Source organism: Neofelis nebulosa, chromosome 10, assembly GCF_028018385.1.
Source record: "Neofelis nebulosa isolate mNeoNeb1 chromosome 10, mNeoNeb1.pri, whole genome shotgun sequence".
NCBI classification, from domain to species: domain Eukaryota; kingdom Metazoa; phylum Chordata; class Mammalia; order Carnivora; family Felidae; genus Neofelis; species Neofelis nebulosa.
The window spans coordinates 87,437,793-87,454,351 of NC_080791.1; the positions used below are offsets into that span (position 1 = coordinate 87,437,793).

The 16,559-nt window shown below is 36.3% G+C and overlaps 1 protein-coding gene across 5 annotated transcripts in view; it reads left to right on the forward strand.

The window, feature by feature from the left end:
• Positions 1-16,559, forward strand: part of HIPK3 (homeodomain interacting protein kinase 3) — a 92,326-nt gene that overhangs the window by 15,860 nt on the left and 59,907 nt on the right. For all 5 annotated transcript variants that reach the window (XM_058688583.1, XM_058688586.1, XM_058688585.1 and 2 more), the window contains exon 2: positions 13,794-14,892. In XM_058688583.1, the coding sequence (XP_058544566.1) occupies positions 13,796-14,892 (1,097 nt within the window). In that variant the 5' untranslated portion in view covers positions 13,794-13,795. The remainder of the gene's footprint in view (positions 1-13,793; positions 14,893-16,559) is intronic.

Below are 16,559 nucleotides of genomic sequence, written 5' to 3' on the forward strand. Positions count from 1 at the left end.
CTGTTCGGTCAGAGTTAAAGGACCTTCTTACTCATAGCAGTAGCAGTAGTCACTGTGTCAGTATTTGCCCTGCTTCCTCAACTGAATTCCCTACAGGGTGATGTGAACAGGGCAGCCAGGTAACTCCTGCACAAAAGCAGTTGCATTACAGGAGAGGAACTCTAGGCTTAGGAAACTTGAATCTTTCATAAGGGGCAGGAAGCCTGCCTGACATTTGACCAAGAGGGAGTTATTATCTTTATTATACTGAACATTAAGCAACCTGCCCTTTGCCCTGGAGGAAGACACTATACTATCTCTACCTTCCAGGGATGTTCAGGGATATAGAAATATCCTTTGAAAAGATACTCTGGAACATAGGCAGTGGTGTTGCTTGCAAGCCCAGGAGAAACATGAGAGACCACAGTGAATTGTCTCCCAACAGTAATATTCTGTTACCTTTAAAGCCTTCTCCCACTAGTTTTTGCATCTTTGCGTCTGTTGCATCTGTTGTTTCAATCAGTAATTATGATTGTTGCCAAATGGGGAATTTTATGAATTACTTTCCTCTCTTTCCTGACTTATTCCCGGGTTCTTCACTCCTGCCTCCTGGGGTGGGAACTTCCTAAGTAAACTACCTACTTGCAGGCCTTTCTTTAAGAATATGCATTTAGGGGAATTGGGCTACATCACAAGGCACCTCAAAATCATCATGTCTAAAATCCAACTTTTTCTCTCAATTTTCTTGTGTTGTTTTTTTTTTTTTAATATTTTCTGTTATCACTTGGCTATCTTTTTTTTTTAAATAAGTTTGTTTTATTTATTTGAGAGAGACAGAGACAGCGTGAGTGGGGGAGGGGCAGAGAGAGGGAGAGAGAAAATCCCAAGCAGGCTCTGTGCTGCTGGTGGAGGCTGATGTGGGTCTCGAACTCATGAAACCATGAGATCATGACCTGAGCCAAAATCAAGAGTGGGATGCTTAACCAACTGAGCCAACCAGGTACCCCGGCTATCAGTTTTTCAAGCCAGAAACATGGTTGTGTTTCTCCCCACTCCTCACTGAGCTTTGTGGTTCTTCCTCCTGGCTACCTATTGGTAATCCATACTCCGTTTCATTCCTTGGTACTGTCTTTGCTGGGACTCTGATCAGCTGTTATCTGGACTATTAAGTAGTCTTTCAACTGTTGTTTCCGTTGTTTGTTTCTGTCCACTTCATCCTTTAGAACTTTGCCTGAGTGATCTTTCTAAAATACAAATATGATTATGTCGCTTTTCTATTTAAAACCCTTTAGAGGCATCCCATCCCCTATAGCTCCTTAACAAGGAACACAAGGTTCTTCATGATCGGTGCTCTTTTTTTTTTTATAGTTGTCTTTCTTCTCAAGGATCATTGTTTTCTCCAGCAACCTACTCCCCTGGCAAGTTATGTTCTAGTGTGGAGGTTAGTGAACTTTTTTAAAGGGCTAGATGGCAAATAGTTTAGTTTTTCAAGCTGTGTATGGTCTCTGCTACAATTTTTTTTTTTTTTCAAACAACCTTTAAAAAGTAAAAACCATTCTTTTTTTTTTTTTTTTTTTAAATTTTAAATTTTTTTTTTTTTCAACGTTTTTAATTTATTTTTGGACAGAGAGAGACAGAGCATGAACGGGGGAGGGGCAGAGAGAGAGGGAGACACAGAATCGGAAACAGGCTCCAGGCTCCGAGCCATCAGCCCAGAGCCTGACGCGGGGCTCGAACTCACGGACCGCGAGATCGTGACCTGGCTGAAGTCGGACGCTTAACCGACTGCGCCACCCAGGCGCCCCAAGTAAAAACCATTCTTACTACGTGGACCATACAAAACAGGCTGGGTTGGATTTGGCCAAGCATAATTTGTGGTCCTTTTCTCTAGCCAAGTAAAGCTAATATGTCATATTTTCATTAGTCTTTGACTTGGTATATGCTCTTGATTTCTATCTCATGGAATATTCTTTTATACATAGGAGACTTCTTCCCATGATACTTCAAATTTTAGCTAATGTGGGAGTGGGGGGCGCCTGGGTGGCTCAGTTGATTAAGCATCCAACTCTTGATTTCTGCTCAGGTCATGAGATCACGGTTTGTGAGATCTGAGATTGAGCCCTGTGTCTGGCTCAGTGCTCACAGCCAGGAGCCTGCTTGGGATTCTTTCCCCCCAGCCCCCCACCTCTGTTCCTCCCTGTTCTTGCTTTCACAATATGTTTTCTCTTTCTCTCAAAATAAATAAATAAACTTAAAAAAATTAGTTCATAGGTTAATGTAGTGAATCCTTTTGTGCTCTTTCAGGGCATTCTTCAATCATTTCTATTTTCTTTGCTACCTGCATATCTTGTACATCTTAGGTCACTGCCCTTGTTAGTGACATAGTTATGTGGATACATGTGTTTCCCTTTTGCTAGAAGCAGCTCATCAATGAGAAAACATGTTTTCTTCATTGCTATGTCTTTCTGCTCCTAAATGGCTTTACTTGATTTGAATTGAAAGAAAAATTGGAAAAAAAAAAAAAAAGGACTGAAATCGGATATGGCTATTGAATATGCTAATACAATATATCTAAAATGGTTATTTATATTTTTTCTTTAAAAAATACATTCAGGGGCGCCTGGGTGGCTCAGTCGGTTAAGCGGCCGACTTTGGCTCAGGTCATGATCTCGCGGTCCGTGAGTTCGAGCCCCGCGTCAGGCTCTGTGCTGACAGCTCGGAGCCCGGAGCCTGTTTCGGATTCTGTGTCTCCCTCTCTCTGACCCTCCCCTGTTCATGCTCTGTCTCTCTCTGTCTTAAATATAAATAAAATGTTAAAAAAAAATTTTTTTTTAAAAAATAAAAAAAATACATTCAGTTGAAGAGATTATTCTATTCTCTGGTAGATTTTTTTCCCTCTTCATTTAAACATTAATGTAAATTTAGGCTGTGAAAGTATAGGGAGTAACATAATCAACTCTATACAGTTGCCATCCGGGGTGCAAAATAAAAGTCACATAGTTGAAGTCTCTCCTTTTTCCTTTCTTTCTGGCACGTTTATCATTTCCGTGGGTGTTTTTATACTTTGACCACATAATTAATATATCTAAAGATTTATTTATTTTTGAGAGAGAGTGCCAGTGGGGAAGGGGCAGAGAGAGAGAGAGGGAGACAAAAGATCTGAAGCAGGCTCTGTGCTGACAGCAGCGAGCTTGATGCAGGGCTTGAACTCATGAGCCGTGAGATCATGACCTGAGCCGAAATCAGACACTCAACTGACTAAGCCACCCAAGTGTCCCACGAAATTAATATATCTAAATACAGTATAGATTTGTCTGTTATTAGTTTTTTCACATATGATAGTGTACTTCTGCAACTTGTTTTTTGTGGAGATTTATCCATGTTCATATATGTATTTTCAGTGAATTCATTTTGCTGCGCATCATTAATTCTAACATACACGATTTCTCCCACATTTTAACATCTTCAAAATTGTGATACATCTTAAAATCAGTGATGTCACATTCTTATAATTGTTGTTTTCTCTTTATTTGTGGTATATAAATATATGATTATTGTGGTATAGGCCACTATTGTATTTTGTGCATTTTAGGAAAAAGCCACACTTTATTCTTTTCTGACAATCGGGTTTTTTCAAAAGTTTGCTATAAATATACAGAACAGCAGTGAACATTAATTTACCTGTGGGTTTTTAAAAATTTTTTAAATTTTAAATTTAAAATTTTTTTGTACCTATGTGAGTTTCTGTAGGCAGGATGTATACCTGGAAGAATTGCTAGATTATGGACTATGTCCATTTTCAGCTTTGCTCCCTAAAGTGATTGTACTTCTTTACCTTCTGTTGACCTACAACTTTTTAACATTGGGTATTGTCCTCCTTTTTGTCAGTCTGATGGGTATAAAATGGCATCTTACTGTAGTTCTAATGAGTGTTTTCCTTATTACTAATGGGGCTGAAAATTTTTTAATAAGTCTTTTGGCATGCATTTCCTTACCTGTGAATTGCTTGTATATATTTTTTATCCACTTTTCTACTGAATTTTGCCAAACACAATATGATTTCTTCAGATCTTTTGTTAGTTACATGTGTTGACAGTATCTTCTCTGTTTCTATGGCTTATCTTTGTTTGTGTTATCATTGAATAAATACATACAAATTTTAAATTTTAGTAAAGTCAGCTTTTCCCATCTTTTCCTCGTTGTGTCTTTTCTTTGTTTAAAAAAAAAACCTTTTCAGAGGTTTGTGATTTGTTAAAAACATAACATTAATTTTAAACTGAAAGGTATAAAAATACAAACATCTAGGCTGACCATGGTGTGTTTTGTGTTGTAAGACATTTATAGATGCAGAGGTTTTTTTTTTTTTTCTTCCCCCTTTAATGTTCTTTAGAATTGAAAGGTAGAAATATCTATAGTTGGTGGAGGTTTTCCCCCTCTTTACATTTATCCTCTTGAAAATTCTAGCACTTCAGTTGGAGAATAGTTAGAGCATGTGGGTGTGAAACTGTTTAAATGTAATGAGGGACAAACACAGCAATGTAAACTTCTCATAATAAGTTCACAGGGGTCATTATATGTTAAAAACTTGGAAAATAACTAACTGGAGGTTTTTTTTAAAAATAATAAAGCAGTGAAGATCCTCTTTGTTTTTGGATGGGGTAGGGTGAGGTGGGTAGCCATTCCAAAATGAAGCATATGGGTTACCTATTCAGTCCATACAAAATATAAAGGAGTTTATAAACTCTTTTACCTTTGAAGTTTGTACATATTAAAGAAAAAAAGGCCGGAGTGTGGGGCGCCTGGCTTGCTCAGTCAGTGGAGTATGTGGCTCTTGATCTTGGGTTTGTGAGTTCAAGCCCTACTTTGGGTGTAGAGACATTACTTAAAGAAAAAAATCTTTTAAAAAGGCAGGAGTGATTAAATTCAGGTAAATTAACTTAATTTTTTAAAAAATAGCACCCAAAATTTGAACTTACAAGTGCAAATAATTTATAAAAGAGTTTTCCGTTGGATTAAATTAGTAGTTTTTTTCTTTTTCTTCCACAAAATATGATGTATTTCTTTGAAGCTGTCCTAAAAAACACTGATAGATTCATCTATATTTTATTGTCACAAACTAAAGTTTAGGTACTAATGAAGGAAGCTAAACTTTTTTTCTTTTGCTTCAAGTAATTGAATCTTTAAACTTCAAACTTGTAACTGAGAATAGGCTAATTGTAGTAAAAGTATGGTAAAGGTAGAATTAAAATAATATTAAAACATTATTTGATAGTATTCACAGTGGATTTAGTTGTAAGATGTTTAAAGAGTGAATTTGATACAACTTTCATAGATTACCAACTCATTTATCATTTGAAAAATAAGTTGAAATTAGGCCAGTTAGTAGAAATTTAAACTTCAGCTCAAATTGTACAGCTTTTATTTAAAGGTTTTCATTCGTGGTATCACCATAAGTATTTCATGGGCTGTTACATGATTTTTTTGAGAGGACATACAACAAATTCATGTTAATATAATAAAATATTGTGGTTATGAGAGGTTTCAAAATAAAGTGGTCAAAATGCCATTGCAGTAACAAATTGTTTAATTCATGGCTTTAATCAATCACTGTGTCATTAAAATAGTGTAATCCTTGTTTTTAGTATTCTTTTCTGTATTTAATACCTTATCTTTCAGTTTTAAAGCTCTTAAGAAAAATGTCCCTTAATCCCCTCTATGAAATGTTGACAGATTTTCAGTTGAAGCATATTTTCTAGGTATACCTATTTTCTAGGTATATTCATGAAAGCAAAATCTTTATGGGTAAACCAAGTTGGAAAAATCTATTATTTACATGAAACTAGATTATAGACAATATTGCTACATGAAGACTTCATTCTATCTCCTTTGATCTCTTTGTCAGACCTTGTGAACTCAAGGCACAGACATTTGTACAAAACTTTGAGTTATAATACAACTTACGTTTGCTGTATCTTAGAAAAAAGTAAGTTTGAAAAGATGTGTGGCGCTAACACAGCTTTAGGTTTTATTCATTTAACTCTTTTCTAGACTTTGTGAGGAATGCAAAAGTCGTTTACGAACAGCGTAATTCCTCTTTGGCCCACTAGCTGAGTGAATTAGGTTGACCTGTTATTTTCAAAAAGGCATTCTGCAGGGTTGAAAGTCATTATATTGATGCACAAAGCTCCTTTCTTGGAATGGCTTACTTTCTGATTTGCACATAAAAATGTTTTGGTAAAGACCGCCTTCCCTAAAGTGCTTTTACTTCTCTGAAAAAGTTTTGCTTTTGAATACTACCTCCTCTAAAGTGTTTCACTTCTTCTAACTTCATCATACCTGAAAGTGTGTCAGGAAAAGGATTGAGAGCCACTATTCAGATTTAGAATTTTGGATTCTTTTACTGCTAAGCATCTTTAAAAATGCCTTTTGTGTTACATAAGAGAAGTGTTAATTTTGAATGTATTGCACTAGAAGGAGAGGAACTAGAATTTAGCAAAGGATATTGGGGATTTGTGTGGTGGGAGATAGATAATCAGAAAGAGATGGTAGGTCAGAGGAAGAGATCGATAGTATTTTGAGGACAGAATGTGAAGTGCCGTTTTGATGTACCCAGGTCAGATCTTGAGGCTTAATGGAGATGAGGGAGAGAAAGAGGGCCAGAAGAAACGTTTGGATCCCAGTAAAGACCAGAATAGGCTGGCGATCTGGTGTAGTAGGGACTGCTTGTGTGGGGTGGGGGGATGGTGGTAGTGGTGGTGTTTTCTTTGGTTTTTAGCATGCGCAATGATTTTTACATAGCGCTTTTCAGTCTTTTTGCCTCTGGTGCTGATCATAGCTGCTGGAAGGCAGTTATAATCTGTAATGTATGTTTGGTAATTTGACTGAAAACATCATTCTCTTAGTGAACTAGGTACTACTCTAACAGTGTAGAACATACCATTACTGTTTTCATGTAGGATAATCCTCCCGACTCTGTTAGCTTTGATGCCATTAGGTTAAAGGTGCTTTGGTACATTTTACTGACAAAACAGTCTTAACTGTATTTTTCATTTCCTGTTCCATTTGTCTCCTTTTAAAGAGTTTGGTAATAAGTTCAATTTTGAAAGTGAACTTCACTTGTATCTACCTTATTTTAATACATATCCTAGAAAGAGTTGATAGGTATGTTCAGAAAAGAACTCTGAAAGCAGGGTTTTTATGTAAACAGAATCAAAGGTTTACTTTGATCTAGTGTACTATTTGCTTATTTCCAGTTCAGTGAAAATATTCCCTAAGGTAACTTGCATTGAGGTGACTTCTTTTTTGTTGGTTGTTTTTTTTTTTTTTTTTGATTGTGGAATAGTAGCTACAAATTTAATGCTTTGGTCTCTTATCCCTGTTTATTATGAGATAATTTTTTAGTGCCCTGAGCTTCTCTTTAAGTAAAAAAAAAAAAAAAAAAAGAAATTCTTCTTAAAAGACTTTCATTTTATTTGTTATTTTCATTTATTGTTGTTCATCTTTAGAAATACTGTTCTTTTGCATACTTATGTTTTAAATTGAAACTTGATGCTTTTAGTAATGTAATAATTTCTGTACTTTCCACTGATGGTCTGAAAGACCTGGGGATTATTCAGTAGTCATTTGGGAATGCCCAGCTAATAATGTGGGTTTCTATAGAGTTTTAAGTGTAATGTTTAATATTTGTCAAGAACTCAAATGAAAAAATAGAAAGCTCATTTGTTATAGCTATGGATGACATCAAGCTCTAGGTGTTAGTACAGCTAGGCCTGATGAATTAGATTTAAAAATAGAGATTTGAAAACCACAATGAAATACCACCTCACACCCATTAAGATGGCTATTATAAAAAAGAAAAAAAAATAGGTGTTGTTGAGGATATAGAGAAGTTGGAACCTTTGTGCACTACTGGTTGGAATTTGAATGGTACAGCTGCTCTGGAAAATATAGTGATTCCTCAAATTAAAAATAGAATTATTATATAATCAGGAATTCCACTTGTGGGTATATACACAGAAGATTTGAAAGTAGAGTCTTGAAATTTGTACATCCATGTTCATAGTAGCATTATTCACGATAGTCAAAAGGAGGAAGCAACCCAAATATCTTTTTTTTTTAAGATTTTATTTTTAAGTAATCTCTACACCCAATGTGGGACTTGAACTCACAACCCCAAGATCAAGTGTTGCATGCTCCACTGGCTGAGCCAGGCAGGCACCCACCCCCCAATATCTTTCGATGGCTGAATGAATAAACAAAATATGACATATACATACAATGGAATATTACTTAGTCTTAAAAAGGAGGGGAATTCTGACACTGCTACGTGGATGAACCTTGAATACATTATGCTAAGTGAAGTAAGTCAGTCGTAAGAGCAAATACTGTACAATTTCATATATATGGTACCTAGAGTAGTTAAATTCATACAGAACATAGAATGGTGGTTGCCAGGGGCTGGGGCAGGGGACATTGGACAGTTGTTTAATGGGTAGAGTTTCAGTTTTGGAAGAGGAGAAAAGTTCTGGAGATGGATGCTAATGATTGTTGCACAACAGTGTGAATATATTTAATGCCATTGAACTGCACACTTAAAAATGATAAATTTTGTGTTTTGCATATTTTATCATAATTTTTTTTAAAAAGAAGTACATTTAAAAATTGAGATTTGCACAAGTAAGAGAAAGTTGAGTGAAGAGAATGTAAAGGCATCATTGCGTTTACTCAAATCTATTTGTGCTGTCACATACATTTTGAAGAAGAACCCAGTTACCTATGGGCTTTGTATAAGTTTGGCAGAATTGTTCAGAATTTTAATATTGGCTAATAAATTGAATGTAAGATAGTAAAGTATTTCTGTTTTTGCTTCCTCCCTTTTCAGAAAGCCTGAAAAGGGAAAAAAGTAGAAAACCTGGTTAGTAGTGGTGGTCAGACAGACTCAGGTTTGTGGGTGTCAATGTTGGTTACATTGCTGTTTTGGTAATTGTAAAAGGATGTGAAAAATTTGGATACAATTCAGATGGGTCTTAAAGTCTTTTAGAGGGTTGGAAAAATAAGGCCCTATTAAAGTACCTGAGATTATTAAGCTTGAGGAATGGAAGCTTAATGGTTGCTCTCACAGGAGTCTTCACCATTCTCTGAGTGATATATTATAGGCAGCCCCAGCTCACAAAGGGGTAGTGTTTCAAAACTTCATTTCTTAGTCAGTTGATAAGAACAAATGACAAAGTCATAAATAATAAAGCTACAGAGGTATAATGTAATTTGAATTGCAGTGAAAATAATAGGTAATAATAGTATTGTACTGAGTTTGTGTTTTAGACTCCATGGACTTAAGCAGCTCCTGTACTCTCCTTACTTACTGTACTGTATAAAATCCATAAACTTCAAGTATAAGATACTCTTATCAGACCATGAGTTTTATCTGATGGAGGATTGGGAGAAGAAAAGACTTAATACCTGGATATGGCAGGGAGTCACAGTGGCCAAGTTAATTAGTAATTTAGAGTTCTTTGCTTGTGGTCCTTTATGATAGCTGTCTCCAGCACTACCCTCACCCTTTCTTATGTGTTATGTATATGATGGGACATTCCTATCTGTGTTTATTTTCTAAAGTCTCCTTTGAGATTGGCCCTACACAGCACAGTGCTTGGTGAGGGGTAATTTTCTGAGTTTCCTTTAGTTAACCTTGGTTGGGGCTCTTGGCTTGTTTGCCTTCTAGCTTGGCATGCTGGGGAAGAAAAGGTAGGAATAGCAGAGTTCAGAAAAAAAATTTCTTTTAATATATTTTGTTTAACATTTATTTAGTTTTGAGAAACAGAGAGTGAATGGGGGAGGGGCAGAGAGAGAGGGAGACAGAAATCCCAAGCAGGCTCCAGGCTCTGAGTGGTCAGCACAGAGCCTGACATGGGGCTTGAACCCACGGACTGCCAGGTCAAGACCTGAGCCGAAGTCAGAAGTTCAACCGACTGGGCCACCCAGGCGCCCCCAGAGTTCAGAAATTGTAGTAGATTCTTAAATATCACTATGTCAGTTACCTGGATCTCAGCTGTTCATGTAACACTTCGCTTTCAAATGGCATGGGATTGGCATAGGGTGCCTGAGTGGCTCAGTTGGTTAAGCGTCTGACTTCAGCTCAGGTCATGATATCATGCTTCGTGAGTTTGGGCCCTGCCTTGGGCCCTGTGCTGACAGCTCCCTCTCTCTGTGCCCCCCCCCCCCCCCCCACTCATGCTCTGTCTCTCAAAAATGAATAAATGTTAAAAAAAATTTTTTTAATGGCATGGATTGGCCAAGAGTGATATGCATTCTATTCCCTAGGATTTCATCCTTGTCTTTTGAGACTTGAGGACCTTGAATTGGTAGGGCTTAAATTTGCTACGGTTTTTGTATAAACTAGATCATTTTTTCTCAGATGTTAGTGTGAATCTAAATGGCCTTTGGAGCTTGTACACATGCAGATGCCTGGACCTCACTACAGACCTACTGAATCAGAATCTTTCTGGGTGGAGTTTTAAATATTTTCACTTAACTCTTTATTAAGGAAAAGTGTAAACATTCAAAAGTAGAAACGCTTTTTACTTGATCATCAAGATCCTATGAAGTACAGTATATGGCTAATTTCATTTTATTCATATCCTCATCTATTTTCTCTATTATTTTGAAGCAAATCCCAGTATATTATTTCATCTCTAAATATGAAATCTATATATTCTATAATTTTTTTTAATGTTTATTTTTGAAGGTGAGAGAGCGTGAGCAGGAAGGGGCAGAGAGAGAGAAAGGGAGACACAGAATCCGAAGCAGGCTCCAGGCTCCAGGCTCCGAGCTGTCAGCACAGAGCCTGACATGGGGCTTGAACTCACAAGTCATGAGATCATAACCTAAGCTGAAGTCAGACGCCCAACTGACTGAGCAATATACATACATAGTGAAAATTAAAGTGGTAAAAAGGGTATACAATGAAAAGTAAATCTTTGTCATTTGCCTCCAGAATTCTTGTTACTCTCCTCTGAGGCAAAGAAACCCACACTTTATATGTATACAGATATTCAGTGTATATGCAAATATATACATATGTAATTCTTTTTTTTTTTAAAGTGTATTTATTTTGAGAGAGAGAGTGAGTAGGGGAGGAGCAGAGAAAGGGGGGAGCAGAGGATCCAAAGTGGCTTCCATGCTGACAGCAGAGAGCCCGATGCCAGGCTTGAACTCCTGAGCTGCGAGATCATGACCTGAGCTGAAGTTGGGCATTCAACCAACTGAGCCACTCAGGCACCCTAATAATTCTATTGTAAAGTACACATTTTTCTGAATCTTGCTTTTTTCATACAACAATATGGGAATCAGTCCATAACAGGGTAGATTATTTTCATTCTTTTTTTTTTTTTAATTTTTTTAACTTTATTTTTTATTTTTTAAAATTTACATCCAAATTAGCCTATAGTGAAGCAATGATTTCAGGAGTAGATTCCTAATGCCACTTACCTGTTTAGCCCATCCCCCCTCCCACAACCCCTCCAGCAACCCTCAGTTTGTTCTCCGTATTTATGAGTCTCTTCTGTTTTGTCCCACTCCCTGTTTTTATATTATTTTTGTTTCTCTTCCCTTATGAGTGAAGTTATATGATTTTTGTCTTTCTCTGACTAATTTTCATGTAGCATAATACCCTCCAGTTACATCCACGTAGTTGCAAATGGCAAGATTGTAGTTGGTCTTGTATTTACCCAGTGCTTTTTGAATGAGTGTTTAGGTTATACTGCATGAATATTCTTTTACTATATCTGAGGTGCCTGATTCTATGTCAGCTTTGTTAGGTATTGTCAAATTACTTTTCCTTTGTCTGTATGATAATACATGGTTTTCTAGGCTCACCGGTTCCCTTTTAAAGATGCTTTTCATGTCTCTCCTATTTATGTTCATGCGTTTCTTTAAATCCACAAGTATATTTATAATAGATGTTTTAGAAATTTTTTTGTGTCAGTTTCATCATCTGTTTCTCTCAGTCTATTTCTGTGGGTGTAGATCACAGAAGTGGTTTGAAATGGGAATCACGGTAATGCTAAATTGTTGAAGATAAGGTTGGTGGCCCTCACAAACATTAAGTGAATTAGATGATGGGTTCAATATGTTTAGAAGGAGTTTTCCCTGTGGCTTCGCCTCATTAAAAGGAGAAAAATTGGTGGAATTTTGAAACTTCTTCTGATGCTGGATGAAATGGTTTGGAACCCAGAATTTCAATTTACAATTTTTTCTTACACATTGAACATCAAATCTTAATTTGTCTAATAAGGTTTTATTGCTCATTTCTTACTAGAGCCAGGTCAGTTTAGGAATGTGGTAGGTAGTTATTAAGAAGTGTTTATTTATTTATTTTGAGAGAGAGCAGGAGCAGGGGAGGGGCAGAGAGAGAGGAAGAGAAAATCCCAAGCAGGCTCTGCACTGTCAGTGCAGACCCCAGCGCGGGGCTCAAACAGTGGAACCAGGAGATCATGACCTGAGCTGAAACCAAGAGTTGGATGCTTAACCAACTGAGCCACCCAGGTGCCCCAGAAATAATATCTTAAAAAAAAAAAAAAAAAAAGGAAGTTGAAGGAGGCATAAATTTATGCCCCAAGAGGGCAATGTATTTTCCTGTTCTTTTACTACACCCTAGCTATGTGACCTTGGCCAATTACCTAATTCCTCTTGAGTTTTAGTTTTCTTAACAGCAAATTGGGAAGATATTAATATGGTTAAATAAAATATTGCAAATAAAGCATGTATTAAACCTCTGCATAGTAATTCCTTCCATAGGTGGTAACTCTTAATATTTTAAAGATTTTACATATATTACATACTGTGATGGCAATCTGTTGTTTTTGAATTAAGGAATTGATGTTTGATTTGTTAAAACAGTATGAGACTGCCCAGTTAATACAATATAGATTTTTAAATTGTGGGGAGTGGAAATATTTTAAAATTAATTTGACCAACTCATATTTATTGAGCACCAACTCTATATCCTGGGCACCTTGTTTCAGATCTAGTGTGAAAGACTGATGGATACACTCACAATTGGAGTGTAATGTAATATCATGTCATGAATGCTAATTAGAAGAACATAGAAGCTTTTATTGAGCACTGAATGCCCAACTGTGGCCTAGGGAGTGAGTGGCGAGTGTGTGTTCCAAGTAAATCTTCCAACAAGAAGGTATTGCATCACTTTGATCTGAATGTAAAGAAGTCCACTTAAGTGTACAAGGGTGGATGTGGAAAAAGATATTGAGTAAGGAGAACGTCATGCAAAGGACCTATATCTTATTTACAATTTTTACAATTGATTATTTTTTCTGGGGCATTTCTTGAACTTTAGCTATAAGGAATGTGACTCTGTTTATGCAGTGTATGTTTTCTTTCCTTGTCATTGGTTCATAAATGATAATTTGGTGATAGAATGCTTTACCTTTGCCAAATGTATATAGTTAAGGGATCTGTATTTTTCCCTTTTGGGAGAAAAATGGTTGGCATAGTTCCTAGGGTATATCTTGGCGATTACAGCTGCTTGGTAGATATTTTTTGGTTAACTAAATGCACTCAGTTTTTTATTCCCAGGCTTGTATGCAATACTCAAAATAGCTGAAGGATTAATTAGCTAAGATGGAGATACTGAAATGCTAATCTTCTCTAAGGGAAAAAAAGTTTAATTATTTTTATAAATTATGGACTTGACCCTTGAGAGTTTCTTTGAGACTTAAAATTAAAAGCAATTTTTTTTTTGTAGTTAATAATGTCTTTTTCTTTCCTCCCTCCACCCCCCCCCCCCCCCCCCCCAGGTATGGCCTCACAAGTCTTGGTCTACCCACCGTATGTTTATCAAACTCAGTCAAGTGCCTTTTGTAGTGTGAAGAAACTCAAAGTAGAGCCAAGCAGTTGTGTATTCCAGGAAAGAAACTATCCACGGACCTATGTGAATGGTAAAAATATTGGAAATTCTCATCCTCCCACGAAGGGTAGTGTTTTTCAGACAAAGATACCATTTAACAGACCTCGAGGACACAACTTTTCGTTGCAGACAAGTGCTGTTGTTTTAAAAAACACTGCGGGTGCTACAAAGGTCATAGCAGCTCGGGCACAGCAAGCTCAAGTGGAGGCACCTCAGATTGGGGCGTGGCGACACAGGTTCAATTTCCTAGAAGGCCCCCAGCGATGTGGATTGAAGCGCAAGAGTGAGGAGTTGGATAATCATAGCAGCGCAATGCAGATTGTTGATGAATTGTCCATACTTCCTGCAATGTTGCAAACCAACATGGGAAATCCAGTGACAGTTGTGACAACTACCACAGGAACAAAACAGAATTGTACCACTGGAGAAGGTGACTATCAGTTAGTACAGCATGAAGTCTTATGCTCCATGAAAAATACTTACGAAGTCCTTGATTTTCTTGGTCGAGGCACTTTTGGCCAGGTAGTCAAATGCTGGAAAAGAGGGACAAATGAAATTGTAGCAATCAAAATTTTGAAGAATCACCCTTCTTATGCACGTCAAGGTCAAATAGAAGTGAGCATATTAGCAAGACTCAGTACTGAAAATGCTGATGAATATAACTTTGTACGAGCTTATGAATGCTTTCAGCACCGTAACCATACTTGTTTAGTTTTTGAGATGCTGGAACAAAACTTGTATGACTTTTTGAAACAAAATAAGTTCAGCCCCCTGCCACTAAAAGTAATTCGACCCATTCTTCAACAAGTGGCCACTGCACTGAAAAAATTGAAAAGTCTTGGTTTAATTCATGCTGACCTCAAACCAGAAAATATTATGCTGGTGGATCCTGTTCGGCAGCCATACAGGGTTAAGGTGATAGACTTTGGGTCGGCCAGTCATGTATCAAAGACTGTTTGTTCAACATATCTACAATCTCGGTACTACAGGTAGGTGACAACTACCTTTTGGCTCTTTAATAAATGTTGAATTTTGGCTAAATGAAATAATTTTTTGTGTGTAGATGGTAAAAAAGATGGCTTGGGTAAATAAATAAATCCAGACAAGATTGGTTTAGGTTTGAGGTGTTAAGAAGATTTTTAAAATTCAGGCATAAAATCTGCCTAAACAGAGTAGAAATCTCCCCAGCAGTTCCATGCCAAAGTTCCATGACCTGAAGGAATGATAGGTTATTAATGATGATCAAACAGAAGTCTTCAAATGTTGGGAAAGGGTTCATAGTAATTTTTGTATATATCTTTGAGTATTTTGGCACTTAAGAGAACTAGTTTATTAAAGGTAATTAGATGTGACTGAATACTTAGATAAGAATTCAAAAAGTTATTTTGATTAGTGATACTGAGATTCAGACACACTTCATGGCTGCCTTGAATGTTTAGGCGACTTTTCCATAACAGGTTTGATTATGCTTCCATCTATATGTTATGGATAATGTTATTTTGGTGTTGGTGCTATGGGTGGAATTTAAAAAAGAAAATAATTTCCATGTAAATATTGATAAAGTGTATAGTGTCATGATTAATACAATGCTAGCTTGGAGTGTCAATATGTAGTCTTAAGGGCTAATGATTACCAGGATTCAAAATATCTTCTTGAGTATGTAAAATGGTTTTGGATTCATGGTTTTATAATTTTGAGATACTGTTTTCATTTCAGCTAGAATGAAATATACTCTAGAGCCCCAAAACAGTGGGCAAATACAGGAGCTTGCCAATATTGGCCATTTTATAAGTTAGTGAATAGACAGATACATGCAGTTTGTTGTTGAAGATTGTTAGAACATGAGGATTATAAATTTAGGCCCAGCAAGGGTTGTTTTTTTTCTGGTTTTGTATCTACCTTTTTACTATACCTCTCATTCTGATTAGTGTCTTACAAATACATACTTTAGTACCCAGGACACTATATAGGAGAAATTAATTAGCTACTACAAAAAATGAACTCCGGATATATGCCCTACCATTAGTAGGTTATTAGAAGGAGTCCCATATATATCACTTAGTGACAGTTTATTAAAATATATATTAGAAATTAGGAATATAGTCTAATTCTTTAGTATATTCCTGGTTGTAAGATTTTTGGTATTAGAGTGCTAGATACTATTCTTAAAACCTTTTACATGATTTAAAAGCTTTGTAGTTGTATTACAGTAATAAGTCTTATTTAATATATAATTACATTTATTTGAGCCTCTGTATTTCTGACAGATTTTTTTTTAATGTAATGGAATACAGGATTAGTTTTTAGTTCATTTTTTTTTTGCTGGAATAATTATTTTAAAATCTTATTTAACAGCATGAGAAGAGTAGTGTTATTTCCCCTTCCCTTTGTACTCTATGGGTTCTGTCTTAAGAGCTTTTAGTTGTCAGCTAGCATATTATATAAACTCTAGGCTCCAGCTGCTTGGGCTCTATATTTAGTTCACTTGTTAGTAAATGACTTCATTTTATTTGGGTCTTGCATTTAACTGCATATCAGATTTAGCTCCGTGTGATACCTATACTCCTTTTCTTTATTGAAATCTTTTGGATGAGAGAAAAAAAAAAAACTTTATTTTTTACACTTGAGAACATTTATTAAACGTTTATTAAATGTT